The sequence below is a fragment of the Bos indicus x Bos taurus genome, chromosome 12 (genome assembly GCF_003369695.1).
Source record: "Bos indicus x Bos taurus breed Angus x Brahman F1 hybrid chromosome 12, Bos_hybrid_MaternalHap_v2.0, whole genome shotgun sequence".
Classification (NCBI taxonomy): Eukaryota; Metazoa; Chordata; class Mammalia; order Artiodactyla; family Bovidae; genus Bos; species Bos indicus x Bos taurus.
The window spans coordinates 33,709,389-33,729,301 of record NC_040087.1 but is presented as its reverse complement, the minus strand read 5'-3'; the positions used below and the strand labels follow the sequence as shown (position 1 = coordinate 33,729,301).

Here is a 19,913-nt window from a genome sequence, read left to right as displayed (position 1 = left end):
TTTAGGGATGACAAACCTGCTGAAAATTGGACAGAATCTATGGTTTTCTTTCCCTAGAAATGTGTGCTTCACACAGTATTGGTCAAGGTTGTTAGAAACAAACAAAGGGTCTTCTTGGGCTAGTTTATTTATTTATTTATTTATTTTTTTGGAGCCTCTTCACCCAGCTTTGGGTAGCTGGGTCGAAGCAGCTTGGTTCCCAAGGCAGCAGCTGCCGCCCCCGCCCACTCGCTGGTCGGGCTAGTTTAATCAGAAAGACTTTCCTAAGAGGTCAGAGTTCCCATAAGGGTTGGGAGGGAGAAACTTCAGGAACCTGAAGCCACACCCCGAACCCCTTTGCCTTTGCCTGGGAAGAAGGAAGGCTTACAGACGGAAAGCCAACACCAAGTTGCTGGCACGAAATTGCCACCATCTCTGGCAGGAACTGTGCCGGCAAGGGGGCGTCTGCCCGCCACTCTACGCTCATGTCACTCTGTCCCAGATCAATCACTTGTAAGGCTCACGGGGCCCCAAAGGTGACCCAGTTTCTCATCAAGTTTGTTACAGCTCCTCTCACTGGCAACACCTGAATCTCAACCAGAATCCAGGCTTCAACTGGGAGCAGGAAACGTTTCCATCATCCCAGCTCTGCGCAGGAGGAGGGGCTGGTGGGGGAGTATTGGCTCATCAAGCGCCTGGAGCCCATGTGTGTGTACACGCAACACCCAAAGACCAGTTTGAGAACCACATTTTAACTGTTAATGCTTCCTAGTGCCTTAGTCAGGATCCTTTTTTTGGTTACAAGAGTCAGATCATTATTGAAATCAACTTGAGTAAGAGAGGGGATTTATTGGCTCAGTCACAGAGCGAGCTTGGTCACACTGTGTCTGTGAACTTGGGCACCAGAATTGCTCACTCACTCAGGTCTCTGTCACCTCTCCACCGTGCTTCCCCATGTATCTCTCCAGTAGGAACTCCCTGCCACAAATAGGAGATCTCTTCCCATGTCCCCAGCACCAGAGCAACCCTGGCAGACAAGGAGCCCCTTTCCCCAGTAGTTTTAGCAGAAGACTTAGGGTGATACCTCAAAGGACCAGGGAGCCAGGCACTCCTCCTGCACCCACCATGCAACCAGGGACTGCTGAGCTCCTGAGGAGCTTGTCTGGGCAGTGTGTCCAGCCCTGGTTCCAGAATGTGGGGCTGTCTCTATATGAACAAGTCAGACTGATGGGAGGGCATGGAAGTGCTCCCCCAGAAAACAGTACATTGTTACCAAAGTGGGGAGAGCAATGCTGGGAAGGCTAATTCAAGGGCTGTCCATCACACCAGAATTCTGTCTCCCGCCTCCTGGTCCACATTCCTTCTGGATAACCTCAACTACTTCTGTGATTTCGAGTGCTGCCTTGATGGAGGACCTGCTTCTCTGATCATTTTCATCCGAAATTCAAGTCACTGAAGGATACTGTCCAGTCCACAAGGGATTTTTGAGAAGGAGAAGGCACTGTGGTTTCCTTTTTGGTCTAAGACAACAATAAACAACACCCAGAAATGACTCCCACCACTTCTGATCCTCTGCTGGAAATGGGATTACATGTATTCACTAGTGGATAATCCAGTTCACCTTGTCAAAAGGGTGGACATGGGTGTTTTTGTCCATATTTTTAAAATATATTTATTACTGCTTCTCCAGGAACAGAACTCATTTTTTAAATTTATTTATTTATTTTTGGTTTCACTGGGTCTTCACTGCTGTGCACGGGCTTTCTCTAATTGCAGTGAACAGGGGCTACTCTCCAGCTACAGTGTGCAGGCTTCTCATTGCAGTGGCTTCTCTTGTTGTAGTGCATGGGCTCCAGGCAGTCAGGCTTCAGTAGCTGTGGCCTGTGGGCTCAGTGGTTGTGGTTCCCGGGCTCTAGAGCACAGGCTCAGTAGTTGCGGTGCACAGGGTTAGTTGCTCCATGGTATGTGAGATTTTTCCCAGATCAGGGATTGGACCTGTGTCTCCTGTATTGGCAGGCCGGCTCTTTACCGCTGAGCCACCAGGGAAGCCCCAGGAACAGAACTCTTAATCCTTGAGATCTTCTATTGAAATACTTAGTCATTTCTCTCACTTAAAAACGTATTAAACTTGTGTGTTTATTTGTGTTCACTGTTACTCATCACACGAGAATCTGCTAAGATTTATGGTGTTGGGGATGTTACAATCTAACAGTTCATGGGGGAGGGAACAATATTAATGGATTTTTCTGATATGAAATAGAGTGGATAACTGAAATTATAGAGACTTTGAGTTTCCCTAAAATATGAGTTACTCTCACCTGAGTCTGGGCATCTCCTGACTGAGGATAGCTGGACCCCATGCTTTTCCCTTCGAAGCCCCTATAGAAAATGACAACCTGTCCATGCTACTGTCGGGGAGGAAGTAGGGAGAGCCTGCGGACAACCACAGGGGACTTGGTAAAAAAAAAAAAATTACATTTTCATCATATTATACAGTTATGCCAAAAAAATAAGATAGGAAGTATCAGGGAAAATATGTAACACTGATTTTCTATAAAACTTTTCTATAAAATTTCTTCAAGAACTTAGCTGAGAAAGTCCAGGTTGCTCTCCTGGATGTGGTTTGTATCTTTCAGGGTTTCAGCCTTACTTGGCTCCACATTTCTTTTCAAACCCATGACAGTCACCATCAGGGAGAAAATGTGTTCATGCAGATGGGTGATAAAAAATTGAAAACCATTTTGCAAAGCTTTCAAACATTTATAACGGTTGAGATTAGATTTTAAAAGTCAAGAGCTCAGCCTTTTCTTTCATGATGGAAGTTCTCAGAAGAAGAGCAAGTGGATTTTGAACCCAATTGGACTTTTTGACACTAACAACTTTGAAATGTATAAGCTCTCCTTTGCTTGTCTCGTGGGTGTGAAAGCATTCATGCTGGGGGCAGTCACTCTGCGGAAAGTGTCCTCAGTCAGAAACAGACAGAAGCACTCTAGGTGGGTGGACAGACAGCACTGGGCCCACCTGGTCTCCTCTACCCCAAATCTGACTGCACCCTGGGCTGTAGAGCCCAGCTCCCTGCCCTTTCCAGTCCAGAAATGCCACTGCATAGCTCCACCCTTTGTCCATCAAATGGGGAGCAGGTGACTGAGCCTGGGTCACCTTGCCTGCTCTTTCTATCATGGCAGGGAGCCCAGGTTTTCTCATCCACCCTCAGACCTGCGGGTACCATATGATGATGTCATGACCCCCATCCTCTGCCCCAGCCACACTCTACAGACCTCCAAACCAGAGTCTGGTGAGTCACTCCAGACACTGCCAGGCTGCCCAAAGGCTGAGGGGATCTGGTCCTCCCAGTGGACCTCTGAGGACTATCCAGTTAAAGCCATAAGCAATAAATCTTTAAAGGCTCAGAGAAAGTCTCCTAAAATTAACTCAGCATCAAGCATAGCTGTTAGATCAACTAGGTATATAAGCTATAAGACCATAGTATCAATTTTTATTTCTTTTATTATAGATAACATAATAAAAATAACTTTTGATAAGGTTTTATTTGGGGCTGATAGAATCGAGGCTTTCTTTTAATTTTGTCCTTGCAATGCTGCAGTCCACTTCTGACAACTGAGCAATTTTGTGCTCTTTCTCTGCTCACCAACCAGGAGGCTATACCAAGAAGCCCCAGTGTCCAGGGATTTGACTGGGGCTCATTACACAGGTGATTCAGTCATTGGCCACATGGTTGAACTCAGTCTCTAGCCCCTTCCCCTCCATGGAAGTCAGGAGGGTAGCTCATATCATGGGGCTCAGAGCCCCAACCCCCCAATCACGTGGCCAGTCTTTCTGGGTGATCAGTCCCCATGCTGAGTCAGCTCATTACATAAACTCAGGTGCAGCTGGAAGACCCACCGTGAACAACAAAGACACTCTTATCACTCAGGAAATTCCAAGGATTTCAAGGCTATCTCCCATAAAGGAACAAAAACTAGGCATGTTCTTTATACAACAATCCCTGACTACACTAGTTTATCAGCACAACTCTCAGGACAAGCCTCCCAGATAAAGCAGACAGTACATTGATTTTTCCCTAAAGGAGAACAAATGAATTGTTGAGAAGGTGATTCTGGGTTAAAGATCAGTAGGCAAGAAGGTTATTAAGAGAACAAAAAGCAAAGAGGATAGTAAGAAAGAAGGAAAGATTTCAACCAAAAACAATCTGAAAAGAAGAGATCCATTAGAAGATACAAGTCCTTGGAATGGGGAAACTTACACCTTGGGGAAAGGTGGAGCCAAGTAGGGTTTCATCTGTTACTGCTGTTTAAAGACCTATAGGTGGAGGGGGATTACTGTTGGGAGGTCAGGACTCTCTGAAGCAAAATTCTCGGCTTGGACTCGCCAGTGGATGGGTCCCCCACTGAGAAGAAACTCTAGGACACACACCAACCAGACACATCCTGGTGAGTGTGGCATCAGGCCAAGAGTAAGACACTCTTGGTGAGTGTGGCATCAGGCCAAGAGTAAGACAATATGTGACAGGAGGCTTGTGAAATGCAGTCCCGTGGGCAGAAGAAAGATTTAGACACTTGTTAAGAAGCACCTTGCCATCTGGAAATAAGTACGTGACATAGATCGATGAGGAATTGGTGTCTTCCAGGAAACACTGAGGGGCTAGCTGCTAACAAAGAAGGATCTTTCTAGATTCTCACTCAGTTCTTGTGTGCCCAAGTGGAGGGCCTGGGAGATGAGCAAAGACAAGAAGCAAAGGTGTCAAATGTATAGGTTCTCATTTTCTTTCAAAGTGAGAAGCTTGAGAAATAACCTTCAGTTCAGTTCAGTCGCTCAGTCGTGTCCGACTCTTTGCGACCCCATAAACTGCAGCACACCAGGCCCCCTGTCCATCACCAACTCCCGGAGTTTACCCAAACTCATGTCCATTGAGTCGGTGATACCATCCAACCATCTCATCTGTCATTCCCTTCTCCTCCTGCCCTCAATCTTTCCCAGCATCAGGTTCTGTTCAAATAAGTCAGCTCTTTGCATCAGGTGGCCAAAGTATTGGAGTTTCAGCTTCAATATCAGTCCTTCCAATGAACACCCAGGACTGATCTCCTTTAGGATGGACTGGTTAGACCTCCTTGCAGTCCAAGGGACTCTCAAGACTCTTCTCCAACACCACAGTTCAAAAGCATCAATTCTTCGGTGCTCAGCTTTCCTTATAGTTGAACTCTCACATCCATACATGACTACTGGAAAAACCATAGTCTTGACTAGATGGACCTTTGTTGACAAAGTAATGTCTCTGCTTTTTAATATGCTGTCTAGGTTGTCATAACTTTCCTTCCGAGGAGTAAGTGTCTTTTAATTTCATGGCTGCAGTCACCATCTGCAGTGATTTTGGAGCCCCAAAAAATAAAGTCTGACACTGTTTCCAGTTACCCCATCTATTTGGCATGAAGTGATAGGACCAGATGCCATGACCTTAGTTTTCTGAATGTTGAGTTTTAAGCCAACTTTTTCACTCTCCTCTTTCACTTTCATCAAGAGGCTCTTTAGTCCTTGCTGCTACTGCTGCTAAGTCGCTTCAGTCGTGTCCGACTCTGTGCAGCCACAGAGACGGCAGTCCACTAGGCTCCCCCGTCCCTGGGATTCTCCAGGCAAGAACACTGGAGTGGGTTGCCATTTCCTCCTCCAATGCAGGAAAGTGAAAAGTGAAAGTGAAGTCACTCAGTCATGTCGGACTCTTAGCGACCCCATGGACTGCAGCCTACCAGGCTCCTCCGTCCAAGGGATTTTCCAGGCAAGAGTACTGGAGTGGGGTGCCATTGCCTTCTCCATCTTTAGTCCTTACATTTGTGTAATTCTGTACAGACCATTTCCCTGAAGTTGGAGACCTTAGTTGTGTCTATTTGGCATAATCTTCACTAAGTAGTAATTGCTTCCCAATGTCTGGACATTTGGCAGCTGTGTTACCAAAACACCAAAGGGCTTCCCCAGTGGCTTAGTGGCAAAGAACCCACCTGCCAATGCAGAAGACATAAGAGATGCAGGTTCAACCTCTGGGTCAGGCAGATCCCCTGGAGGGGGCAAGGCAAGCCACTTCAGTACCCTTGCCTGGAGAACCCCGTGGATAGAGAAACCTGACTGGCTGCAGTCCATAGGGTTGCAAAGAATCAGACACAACTGAGTAACTAACATACACACAACCCTGTTTTACCCAAACGCCTGTCCATGTGCCCCATGCACAGTGAGGCCAAACCATTCCAAAACATGAGGAGTTGGGTGCCTGTGCCTGAAAAAGCCCAAACTCCCCAAAAGCTTTCACCAAAGCCCTTTTCTAGGAAAGGTGAGGGAGGGGCATGATTGTTATAAACCCCTTGCTATCCGATCCTTTATTCTTGAGGTCAGATCATGGTCAGGTAACCAAATGTTAGTCCCTGTTTGGACAAGAAAAAGCCAGGTCCCAAGCACAGCTGCTGCCCTCCCAGGTCCCAGTCCTGACTGAGAGGAGGAAGAGCTCAGCTGGCAGCTCCCTCAGGGCAAGGTCCCCAGACCCTGCCAGCTGTCACCCCTGAGGGAGACAGGCTCCCAACCCAACAGGCCCTCGGACTCCTCAGGCAGCCATATAGTGGAGGCCAGGTCCAGAAGGATGCATGCTTATGTCTATGCTGTGAGGTGGCAGAGGCAGGGATGGGGAAAGAGTAAGCACTTCAGGGTCTGGGCCCCGGTCAGAGGGCGGCCCTGGTGAGGGCTCTGGAGCCCCGCAGAACACAGCCCCCAACCTGTTTCCTGGGCTGCCCCAGCTCACCTGCTGGCCCTAGGCCAGGTGAACCAGAAGGACCCCAGGAAGAACGCTGGGGTCCGCCTCTTACCTCACTCTCCTCTTGAGGACCACTGTTCCACTGACGGTTGACAGAATGGGCTGCTAACAGTCGCTCCTAGACAGGTGGTTGCCCGTGGGAGGGGCTACTGCAGCTGCAACCAATGGCTGAGCAGGACCACTAACGGTTGCTTCTTGACAGTTGGTTGCCCGTGGGAGGGGCCCTGAAGCTCCAACCAATGGTTGAGCAGGACCACTAAGAGTCCTTAGGTAACCATTGTCTGGTAATGGGGAGGGGGTTTGTAAAGTCAAGCACCAAAATCCACAGTGCTAAGTAAGGTCTGGGCACCACCGCCCTCTATGCCGGCTGGAGACTCAACATTTGTGTATGGGTACTCAGTCAGTCAGTCAGTCATGTCCGACTGTTTGTGACCCAACATTTAGATAACTGTCTTGACCACCATGGGTCTGGTCACGGCTCTTGAGGCTGCCAACTCAGCAACCATCCTTGATGTCCTCCACAAAGACAAGGTGTCGTCCCTGAATCTCTCCTAAACACACGTAGGCTTTTCATTTCAGAGCGATGTGTCTCAGAATAACACACTCAGACCTCTCTCCTTCTCGGCAGGCTTCACTCTCTTCATCAATTAAAGCAAGTTCTCTGTTCAAGAAAAGTTCAACTCCAACCCATCAAGTTTTAATTTTTATAAATGTCCCTTTTAGAAAAACAGAACGAGCTAAATTAACATATACAAAAATATGTATTATGTCTTTGACACGTGCTTTTCTGAAAGTTAATCATGGTACAACTACAGTGTAGATTAAATCTCATTACCCTCCTTTTATAGAGCAGGAAACTGTGGCTCAGAGAAGTTCAGCAAACTGCCTGAATTCACACAGCTGGTAACTGTCCAAAGTGAAAGTGAAAGTTTCTCAGTCATGTCCGACTCTTTCCACCCCATGGAGGTAGCCCACCGGGCTCCTCTGTCCATGGGGACTCTCCACACCAGAATACTGGAGCGGGTAGCTGGTCCCTCCTCCAGGGGATCTTCCCAACCCAAGGATCAAACCCAGGTTTCCAGCATTGCAGGCGGATTCTTTACTGTCTGAGTCACCAGGGAAGCCTGGAATTCAAATTGGATTCTGTTTCCCAAACTCTGTCTCTTTTTACCAACCTCACCACCTCAGAGACTTTAGGAAAGGCACAGCATCCCTGGGCTTTAGTTTACTTATTTCCTCACGAAAGAGGAATTTGGTTTGTTCTTGCGAGGTGCCTTCTGTTTGAATTCTGGGAAAAGCAGAAAGAGGAGGGTCGAGGACAGCTGGGAGAAGGGGGAGCAGACAGGGCGGCGAGATTTAGTGAGTCTCAGGTCTCACTGTTTATGGCTTTGTGTCCACTTACTGTGACTCTTCTTTGTGACGAATCACAGCTCCCTTTGGAAATGTGGTGCTCATTGTGTTCTATAGATAAATTTGAGTTTTTCTTCTTATTTAAGAGAAATGTAAGCAACTGCAGTATGGACAAGCCCATTCTAAGAGAAGTAGACTTTCAGACAATCTAGGCAGACTTGAATTCTTATTTTTCAAACAAAGTGGTGCAACCTCATTATTCATCACATTAAGTTTCAGAAGTCCTTGGATTTGAATTACTAGTCAGATTCTGTGAAAACATACCCCTCAAACAAAACTGAAAACAGCTCTTCAGAAAGATTCTAATTCACTATTGCCTACAGTCACACGCAGCAGGTGAGTCCAGCTCACAGGGGATTATAAGGAACAGAGATTTTCCTAGTAAAGGCTCAGAAATCAGATCACAGTAATAACAAACAAGCTTTCCAAAGGCATTTGCTCAAGCCAAACAGTAACTTTTCACCTGTTCACAAAGTGTAGAAAGAAATACGGGCCTCCTGTTGGTCAAACGTACACACTACACTTAGCACACATGCACCACACACCCCACACATATACACCACACACACAAACTGCACCCACACCACACACACATCACACACCACACACACACCACACACATTCACTACATACACACCTCACACACTTCACTCATATCACACACACCACACACACTACACACACACCTCACATACACCTCACACACACCTCACACATATACACTACATACACACACCTCACACACCTCACACATACTATACACACCACACACACACCACACACATTCACTACATACACACACCATACACACCTCACATACACACCTCACACACTTCACTCATATCACACACACCACACACACTACACACACACCTCACATACACCTCACACATATACACTACATACACACACCTCACACATACTATACACACCACACACACACCACACACATTCACTACATACACACACCATACACACCTCACACACTTCACTCATATCACACACACCACACACACTACACAAACACTACACACACACCTCACATACACCTCACACATATACACTACATACACACACCTCACACATACTATACACACCACACACACACTTCACACACTGCACACACAACACACACACACTACACACACTACATACACACCTATCGTACACATACCACACATACCATACACACTTCACACACACCACACACACACCACCACACATACTCCCATCACATGGTCATTATTGTCATCACTAGTATAAACTCTAAAAATTAAAAGAGAGTGGAAATAAAATTTATCCCGGAAAAATAACCACCAAAGAATTCATGTTTAATGTAAAGAAGCAACAAAATTTATTGACTGAATTAAACACATTTAAAATGGCAGTGCTGTACTTTCATTTTAAGATGTTTGAATGAAGAAAAGTGCTATTAGTCCAAGCTTCCTACGTTCATTAAGAGTGACTATCAAAACCAGCAACATGCACAGTGGTACATTTGCACGAAATGGAATTATATCAACAAATATACAAAATACCCAAAATAAAATATTTACAGGTTTATAAATATAAACATTGGTTCATCTATCCCATTAAACCATTGGAGAGGAGAAAAAGAAAAGACCCTATTGTTATTTAGAATCCTTTTTAAAAACAAGTCTTAAAAACATAGAGTAATTTTAGGAGACAATTTCTGATGTTGGGGGAGTTTAACATTCTATTATAAAAATAATATCTATAAACCTACTAACAACTTTCCTCCTGTGCACAAAAATAATACAGCCAAAAGCTTGTCCTCAGAGATATGTTTGACTTTCAGGAAAACTAATTTTAGAAATATGGAGTTTCTTATTTGGATTTTCTTTGTCTTTATTTTCAACAACCTGCAATTCCCTATATTACACCGAGATATTTTCTATAAATAACTTGGGCAAAACTGAAGTTAGCAGTGAGCATAGTATGTAGCTGGAGTCCATTAAAAGATGACAGGAATTTATTTTGTCTATAACATCTAAACCATTTCCCCTGATATTCTTGGAAAAAAATACCACCATCTGATCCTTCATGTTCATCTAAATGTATACAATGTTAGACATTATTTTGTTAGAGTTTTTCCTCTTCTATTTAGAAATAACTCTATAGTGGGGCATATTTGAGAAGGTTTACTAATTCCTCCAGGCATCCTGGGTCCATTTCATTTTATGACATGATAACGAGTCTTTCCTGTGTGTCAATTTAATGCCCCTGTGTCATTTGATCAGTTATTTTTAGTATTTTCTTTTTTAGTGTATTAGGTAGGGATCTGAGAAAATTTATTATGCCTCTAACAACCAGTGACCTAGGTTATGTTTTATTAAAAATGATCTCACATAGAGCAGAAAGTTACTCTACCTAATTATTGAATAACTTCCAAAAATTACCCCAGTTTACTATTCAACACAATGATCACCTGTGATTAAATTCTTTCACTGCTTCTCATTAAAAAAGCATTTCATCAAGCGTGGGCAGCCATATATGAATAAAATAATCTCTTTAATTGTGACAGTGATGCGTTTCAAAATGATTTTCCCTAAACACTGACACTTGCAACTTCACAGAATCAGAGTGAAAGAAAACAGGTTGTAACCTGCCAAATTCACTATTGAAATTGCTTTTCTTGGTTTTCATTATCGACAAAGCAGTCATCAGATTAATGCAGACCTGCTAGCATGCAGTAATTGGTGGATATGGCCTAAATTTTTGACTGGCCAAGTGAGGAAAAAAAAAAAACAACCCTGCTAGCTCCAAGATCTTCCTTTCAGACATGTGTGTACAAAGGCCATCAAATAATTAAAAAAAAAAAAATCAAGTCCACTTTTAACTGAAACAGTCATCCTTTTAATGATATCCACCATCATAAAAATCTGGTTTGACTCTTGCAGTTCAGAATTTTGATCAGTTTCTTAACTAAATCATACATAAATTTAATCAGATGTCTAAAAGAGACTTATAATTAAAGCACAAGCAATAGAGTTAGATTTCTGGTCCAGAGTCTGTCAGGGGCTCGCTAAATTGCTGCCATTTTCCAAAAGGAAAAGGTATTTTACCTTTTCCTCCTCCATAGAACAGAACCAAGCCCCACCTTGCCTGATTCTTGTGGACAGAATGTCAATGAAAACAGAGCACCATCTCAGCTCACAATAAATGCACAGCATAGGTTTAGACTTAGAGGTGTGCATGAAATATTAGTTGAATGAAAGAACAAATTAGAAAATCCAGGCCAGCGTTCAATGACCAGAGACAGAACGTGGGATGTACTACTTTCAAAAGAGCCAGGAGTTTGTCTCTGCAATTCAGAATCATGTTGAGGTGGGCGTCACTCCACCAGCTACTAGTTCAACAAACAACACAGGATACCCAGAACCAGCCTAGACTGGGCTTAAGGTAGAAAAACAAGTGAAACGTGCTCAGCATGACTGAAATCCTATCAGAGCAGAAGTATCACCATGACAACAGAAGAGAGGTCTGTCTACACTTTTGAAGTTAATCCCAAGAAGGTGCGGATCCCTCCCAAGCAAGGAGGATTGTCTGACTCTAAATGGTACCCAGCAGCAGCCTTCCCCCAGAATGATGCTGAATACCACCATTTCGGACACAAAACCCATTCTCAACTGCATGACATGCATGAGCTCTTTCTCTATTGAAAGTGAGCTGTTGATGAGATTTAGCAGTTCTTAGCGCTTGTATTACTGTAAACCATTAAAGAGTGTCTATCCTTGTCCTGGGTGAAGAGAGAAAAAGAGAGGTATGGATGGAAAGAATGGGATAGAAGGAAACCAAAAGGATGAATTAGATATGCTCTGTGAGGGAGGTAATATCTCTTAACCCACATGGCTGTGAGAGGACTGAGTAAATATTTATAAAGCTCCTGGAAGGAGTTGGCATGAAGTAAGTACTTGACAAATGTTAATTGTTTGTATAATTACTATTTTTATTTTTAGAGAAATACGTGTGTCGTGCTAAGTTGCTTCATTCGTGTCTGACTCTTTAAGACCCTCTGGACTGTAGCCCGCCAGGCTCCTCTGTCCATGGGATTCTCCAGGCAATAACACCAGAGTGGGTTGCCAGGCCCTCTTCCAGGAAATCTTCCCAACCCAGGGATTAAACCTGCGTCTCTTATGTCTCCTGCACTGGCAGGTGGGTTCTTTACCACTAGCGCCACCTGGAAAGCCCTTTTAGAAGAATATGTTTGACTTAATCCGTACTGCCCTTGTTCAGTCTCACTGCATTCTGCTCCAACCCAGACTATCAGCAAAATAAATAAATAAAAGTATAAATGAAATAAAGGTGTTTCTAATGAATATTAAGAATGTCTGATTCCAGTACAGCTATGTGTGAACTCTGAACTGAATGGGTTTTTATTAAGCACGAGATCCAGTATAAGCCCCTTGAATATGTGTTGCATTGAGTTAAAGTAAATATAAAAATCAGATGTGCCCACTTTGAATTCTGGAGGCTTATTGGCTATTTTAACCTTTTGTTTTTCAGTTTGAGAAAGAATTGCTTTCCATAATCATGAAATGATCATTCTGAATCAGTCCTTAGAAACATTGTCTGGGGAGATAACTTTCCTCAGAAGTGGCTAGTGTTGCAACAAATTGCCTCCTCTCCATGGTCCTCACAGTGAAAAGGCTGTGAGAGGCAATGCACGGAGGCCTTCAGACAACCTTCAGAGCAGGACAGGGTCTGCCTTGAGGAGGGACCACATGCCCAAATCACCTTCAACAAGTATTAATAAATGCTGGCCTCTGGTTTTCCCACCTGAGAAACCAGGCTGCCCTGTTAGTCTCTGGCTCCTAAACTCCTTTTAAATATTTGTGCATACAAAATTGAAGACTCCTAAATAAGAACTGTGCTGTTCATCCCTCAGTCTGCCTGGCTAGTGGAAGGGAAGCAAGAATTGGGCAGGGGTATTTCAGTTTCTCCTCTTATTTCACCCAGGTACTTCTAATGGGCCATCCTCAATCACATATGAATGTGAGAGCTGAACCATAAAGAAGGCTGAGCACCAAAGAATTGATGCTTTCCAACTGTGGTGATGGAGAAGACTCTTGAGAGTCCCTTGGGCAGCAAGGAGATCAAACCAGTCAATTCTAAAGGAAATCAACCTTGAATATTCATTGGAAGGACTGATGCTGAAGCTGAAGCTCCAACACTTTGGCCACCTGATGTGAAGAGCTGACTCACTGGAAATGTGTCTGGTGCTGGGAAAGACTGAGGGTGGGAGGAGAAGGGGGTGACAGAGGATGAGATGGTTGGATGGCATCACTGACTCAGTCAACATGAGTTTGAGCAAGCTCTGGGAGGTAATGACGGATAGGGAAGCCTGGTGTCCTGCAGTCCATGGGGTCGCAAAGAGTCATACATGACTGAGCGACTGAACAACAACAGCAGTGGTAGGAAAAAACAGGTAACTGTGATGCTTTTTCCTTATGCTTAATGGTGTAAGAGTCTTGGATTAATTTTTTATCAGTGATAAGGGGAGCTGAGTATACATGTGAATGTAGAAGGCAAGCACAGGGGGCCACATCCACATAGTCTTAATGTAAGAGAGAAATCTAGAATGTGAGGGAGGACCGAGCTCCACTGTGCAAGTGTCAAAACAGGCGAACACGGTGAACAGCATCCCAGTACTGCTCCCTGAGGTCACCACGGAAACAGGATGGAAACCAAAGGAGAGATCAGAAAGCTCGCAAAGCAGTCTCTTCAGCCAAAATTAACTGTAAAAGGTTGCTGAAAATTAATCTGACAAAGAAAGTAAATAACAGAAACTCAAAGTTCAGCCAAAGACACCGCCAACCCTAATACCATCTTTCTACTCTGACAACTGTGAAGGTAAAGGGTTATGTGAATATTCATGCAAGTGCCAATACCTGAAAACTATTTCTGAGATTAATGAATAAACCCTTAAACTCCTGAGTTATCACTTTCATAGACATCACACAATTTGTATTTAAATAGGCAGATAATTTGTGGGAAATGGAGCTAAAGGAAGTCTTTAATGTTCTACATTCCATTGTTGTTATTAGATGACATAATGCAAATCTATTTCCTCTAGCGATGATTCAAAATGCTCTAGGGCTAATGGAAGCAAGAAAACCTTAGTAAGAAGCACAGGGGTTCGAACCACACTGCCTAGGTAACACAGATGCTGAAGTCAGGCTGTCTTTGTGCCAAGTTGTTAAAATGACTGATAAATGGAGGGGCAACAATTGATTTGGACCTAGAGGATGAGACGGTTGGATGACATCACCAACTCAGTGGACATGAGTTTGAGCAAACTCCAGGAGACAGTGAAGGACAGGGGAGCCTGGCACGATGCAATCCATGCGGTGGCAGAAAGTCAGACATGATTTAGCAAATGAACAACAAAACAATTGATTTGACTTTTTCCTACAGAATTTGGCCAACTCTTTGACTAAAGGGTCTCAACCAACTATCTTAGCATCATAGATTCACAGGAAAGGTGTCAGCAGCCCATATCCAATCCTTTCCTTTAAAAAACAGCAACTATGGCCAAATTAGGTAAGAGCATTAATAACTACTGGAATGTAAATCTACTAAAATTCTAGAATACAATCTCTATGAACATGACTAAGAGAAAGTAGCCCTTGGCACAAAAAGGCATGACAATCCCTTGTCTGTGGTTGGAAAAGGTTAAGACATAGCTCCCTACATTGGCCTTGATTTCCCATCAGTGACTGAGGCCATTTTATTCATTGCCTGAATCTTTCATTTGACTAGTGTGGATGGAATTCTTAAAGATAGTTAAAAAAAAAAAAAAAAAGGAAAATATATGGGAAAATAACGGAAAAAAATAGTTTAAATCCTGTATAAATGTTTCACTGACAGGCAAGGGGAAATTAAGGTAAACTTTGCTGACATTTTTCTTTGCTAATAAAAGAAGACACAACACAGAGGTACAAATGTAGAAACAAGTCCCAAAACTGTGAAAGCAAAACTAGTTTGTTCCAGTACTTACAAAATAGATAAATAGGTTGTCCTCCTATTACAATATTCTCATCAGTCCTTCAGGGCTTTCTACCTTCCCTGTGCTACTGAACAAACAGAACTCTGTCAGGGATTCAGGCTGGGGAGACTATAACCCCTGCAAGAAGATGCACAGGAAGAAAATAAAGATCCTTTGTTTTACAGCTAGAAATAAAATTTATGTTCCCTCCCCTTCACTAGGGGGAAATGGACATATTTTGAGTCTAAGTAGTATGATCAGTGTTGAATCCAATTCAAATCCCTTTCTCAAGACAAAACTAATCTCTAAGACATCTCCAAGTTCATGGGGAACGCCTTTGTCTGTTGGTTGTGCACAGCTGAGTGCGGGAGCACGTGTGAGCTGCTTTATGAATTCCTGGTGGTGTATTCAGAGTGCTTAAGGCTATGTCAGCCTACGAGATCTCATCGACAGACATAGGAAATTAAATATTAAAACACTACTTTGAAATAACATTAAGGATCTGACACGACGCAAGAAAAGCCAGTAATCTGAATAATAAGTAAATTCAGTCAATCTCTACCACCTCTTCTAATGGAGTCATTGCAGGTTTAAAATGAGGAACAACCTGCTTTGTGCTATTGGCTAGGATTTTTATCCCTTTGATGTCTGTTTATTTTGTGACTTCTTTCATATTATTAAAATAGATCTTCATATACTTGCCTTATTCTTTCTTTTATAAAACAGAAAACAAACTTAACAAGCATGTACTATCAGTTCATTACTTAGGGAACCTCCCTGGAAAATGAGAGTTGGAGAGAAGCGTGCATGTCTTTTATGTGTGTGTGGTTTCACTTGAATACGAATCTCCCCGATACCATGAACCATCTCCTAGTAGAAGCTCTGATCTTTTGATTAAATACACTGAAATGTTTCAAAGAAGATATTTTATAACCATTAGACCCTAATAGCATTCTAGGAAAGACTTCAGTTTATCATTCAAACTATCGAGGCATATGGTAACCCTTTCTGAAATAAATGCTTCATCTAAAATAACAGAAAACACACATATAAGTAAACCACTTTTCAAAAATAATCTTGGCACACAATGTTAACGATACGTAAGTTTCCCAGTGTCATATTCTTAACATATGTGGCTCAGTCCTAAGACATAAAGAAGAAGTCAATGAAAAAACTACATTTTCTATTGTTTTTCTTTATGTGTTCCTCGTTTTGGACTCCTCATACTGAGACACGGTTGAATCTGAAATTTTTATAACCAAGGTAAAAATCTCTGAAAACCAGGGTCCAGGGTGAGAAACAGACTTTTACCCAAGACAAGGCATTCCTTTGGGACATCAACACAATAGATTTTTTTTTTCCCCTACACTGAAAGGCAGAGAACCCTTATAAAACAAAAAGAGAACTGCTTCTGTTTACAGTACATAAAAGAACATCCATGGTTTGGGAGCGGTTACGGTGTCTAGCTATAAAACCAGATTTTAAACCGGAGGTTACTGACAGATTATAAAAGGTTAACAGCTGGATAATCTGTAAAAGATGCGTTATCTACACATGAAAAGGTTACAGTTCATAAATGCTAAAACACTGTGTCTGTTGGCATTTAGTGAAATCTTGCCCTGGTCCTCATCTCTGCACTGGGTGGGGAAATAAAAAAAGAGAGAGAGAGGAAAAAAAAAAACCTGCTCTGCTGAGGTTTTTATTTCTCCCCAAACAAATGATCTAAATAAACCCACCAAACCCAAACTCTGTGATCATTTAGTGGTAGATATATATCTATTTGCGTACCTAGCAACTGAAAGTACAGCAGGTTTTCTGCCCATCAGTCCTGCCTCTGCTCATCGGGTAAGTACCTGGCTCTTTCAGCTTTGTAGGTGTTTCCCACACAGTGATACAGCAAAGGGTGTTTTTTTGTTTTTGTTTTTTTCTTTTTTCCCCTGGAAAGGAAAAGGAAAATAAGGAAGTAAAGTGTCAGGAAGAGGAGGGCTCCTCTCTGGTTCTTCAGATGGTTCCTGGAGGCCCGCTGGGTGGTGACACAGCCAAATATCATGGCATGATGCTTCCTTAGGTTGGGTTGTCTTATTTTCTGCAAAGGCAAGTAAAGGTGACTTCCGAACGTTCGGTGCAATAAAGAAAAAAAAGACAGTGGGGGGGGGGCGGATTTTTAAAAAGGTTAAAAAAAGGGGAAAAAAGTGCTTGAAAAGAATCCTCAGGGAATTATCTGGAGGGGGAATCCCGTTGTGCAGCATTCCCCTGCCTGGGGGCAGAGCTCCTGGGTCCAGGCTCTGAGTGGAGACTGTCAGCAAGGCCTTTCTCTGGGGATGCAACATTTGTCCTAGCAGTTTCCAGACAAAGTTGTATTCCTCGACATGCGGCCCCTCCACCTCGGCCTCGGAGACCTCACAACTTTTTGGCACTATCGTGGCACGCCGCGGCCCGGAGGGTGGTCCCAGCCAAGCCCCGGCTGCTGACCCGGCGGACCAGCACCTTGGACACCGGGATTTTGGTTCTGGGCAGCTCGCTCCTGGCTGGTGGCTGGTGCACCACCGGGTGGCTGGATGGCAGGTTCGCCAGATGCTTGATGCTGACCGGGATCTTGGAGTCCTTCAGCAGGCTCCCCGGCGTTCGCAGGGGGCAGGTGATGGTGACCGGAGACACGGGCTTTAACCGGGACGAGCAGGATGTCTCCTCGCTGGCAGTGGGGGCGGCGGGCAGGGCCGCGGGGCTTCGATCCGGCTCGGCGGCGCAGGGCTCGTGGAGCGCGTCGCCGCTGTCGCTGTCCCTGGGGATGCCCGTCTTCCTCGCGCCGCCGTCCTCCTCCGGCCTGGGGGTGGCGGAATCCCAGTAGCCCTCGTCGCTGTTGGGGACGCCTTCCTGCGGCTCCTTGTCCGGGTGCTTGGGCTCTTCCTTCGGGGGGAGCTCCGTGGGGACCCGGTGAAGCCTCCGGCGCTTGACCGAGGACGCGTCCTTGGTCACCTCCGCACACCTGGCTTCTTTGGGGGTCTCTGGAGCCACCTGCGCGTCGGAAGCCGCCGCCGCCGGGGCCGCTCCTCCCTGGGGCCCCTCTCCCTGGTCCTCGGTCTGGGACAGCATGTCCCAGAACTCCTGCAGGTACGAGTCGTCCGCCTCGGCCGGGCTCGCCATCTCCTCCCCGCCTCCCTGGTAGGCCACCACGCCCGGCGGCTTTGTGGCGGGGCCCGGCTGGCCCGGCCCGGGGGCGTGCTTGGCACAGCCGGGCCCGGCCTCGTCCTCGGGGTCTGCGATAATATCTCCGCAGCCTGTAAGAGAGTCAAAGCTTTTCAGTGAAGTCACGTCAGAAAACATCAGACAAATACGATCGGCCGATGGGTCGGAGGGCGGATCGACCGAGGAAGGGTCGGGGGCGGCGGGCGCGCGGCCGCCTTTGGAATCTGCCCGGGGCACCGTCTCTGCCGGCGCGGCCCCGGGCCCCGCGGCGTCCTCGGCCGGCCGGCCCTCCCCGGCGCGCGGCTCGGGCTCGGGGGGCGCGCGGGGCCGCTCGGCGCGCCGCCCGGGCCCCGAGGCGCCCTCTCCCGGGGCGCAGGCCGGCTCGGGCTCCCCCGCCGCGGGCTCACCTGCTGGCTCTGGCTGGCGCGCGGCCGCGGGCGCTTCCTCCTTGACGCACTCCAGGCTGGCGGTGAGCGAGCCCGGCCGCGCCAGGCCGCCCGGAGCCCCCGCGCGCCCCGCCGGCGCCGAGTCCTGGGGCCGCCGGTCCTTCCTGCGCCAGCGCACGCCGCCCAGGAGCCCCCGCAGCCCCCGCTTTTGTCTGCCACCGGCCTTGCCCGCATCGGCCTGCTCCGCCCCGCCGCTCTCGGGCCGCCCGTTCTTCCGCAGGAGCGAGAAGAAGCTGTGAGACTTGGCCACCGAGCCGCCGGCCGCCGGGCCCGCGCCTCCCGGGGCCGCCCGGGGGGCCGCGGGGCCCGGCCGCGCCCCGTCCCCGCCGCCCGCGCGCGGCTCCTCGCGGCGGCCGCCCTCCAGCGCCAGAGCCTCGGCCAGCCCGTCGTGCGTCCGGCTGCGCACCAGCCCCGCCGGCCCCGCGCCCTTGCCGTCCCCTTTGTGTTTGACCCCGAAGATGCTGGGCATCGCGCCGCCCGGCTTCCTCTTCTTGAACAGTTTGAAGGCGGCCTTGTTGATCTTCCCCGACGGCGGCTCGGCGGCCGGCGGCTCGGCGGCGCGATCACAATGCAAGTCCATCTCTACCGCGAGGGTCCCGGCCGCGGCCCGCGCCTTCCTCCCGCAGCCCCCCGCGGCCGCGCGCCCGCCGCTGACAGCCGCGCCGCGCCCGCCCGTCTCCATGGCGACGCGAGCAGCCCAGCGTCAGCGCGGCCCCCGCCCGCCCGCGGTCACCCGCGCTCTGCATCCGCCTGCGGAGCGCGGAGAGGGCCGTCTCCCCTCCCGCCGGGGCTTATATAACGCCCTAACCCACTTCGCGGCCGGCTCGGCTTTGTGCTGCGGCTTTTTTGCGGCAGAGCCGCGAGCTGATTGCAGAAATTAAAGGCCAGTAATCTCGGAATGCAAATTCCATCCAGTCTCACCCACCTTCAGAATCCTCCTCCCGGCTCTCTCTTTCCAGAAGCCCAGTCCGAGGATCGAAACCCCCACATGGACAAAGAAAGCCACGCCAGCACAAAACGCGGATCTCTCCCATCAGCCATACTGGACTTCATGACTCTTCATGCCTTTGCC

At 46.7% G+C, this 19,913-nt stretch overlaps 1 protein-coding gene across 2 annotated transcripts; it reads right to left on the bottom strand.

Moving 5' to 3' along the window:
• Nucleotides 1–16,120: 16,120 nt before the first annotated feature.
• On the bottom strand, nt 16,121–19,538 carry AMER2 (APC membrane recruitment protein 2). Of its 2 annotated transcripts, XM_027557565.1 has the most exons (2): nt 18,803–19,538; nt 16,121–18,487 (listed from the first exon to the last, which is right to left on the bottom strand). In XM_027557565.1, the coding sequence occupies exons 1-2, from the start codon at nt 19,521–19,523 to the stop codon at nt 17,610–17,612; spliced, it is 1,599 nt and encodes a 532-aa protein (XP_027413366.1). In that variant the 5' UTR covers nt 19,524–19,538; the 3' UTR covers nt 16,121–17,609. The 2 variants fall into 2 exon arrangements, with proteins under 2 accessions (XP_027413366.1, XP_027413364.1); XM_027557563.1 differs by having other exon boundaries at nt 16,121–19,538.
• Between the last annotated feature and the right edge of the window lie 375 nt (nt 19,539–19,913).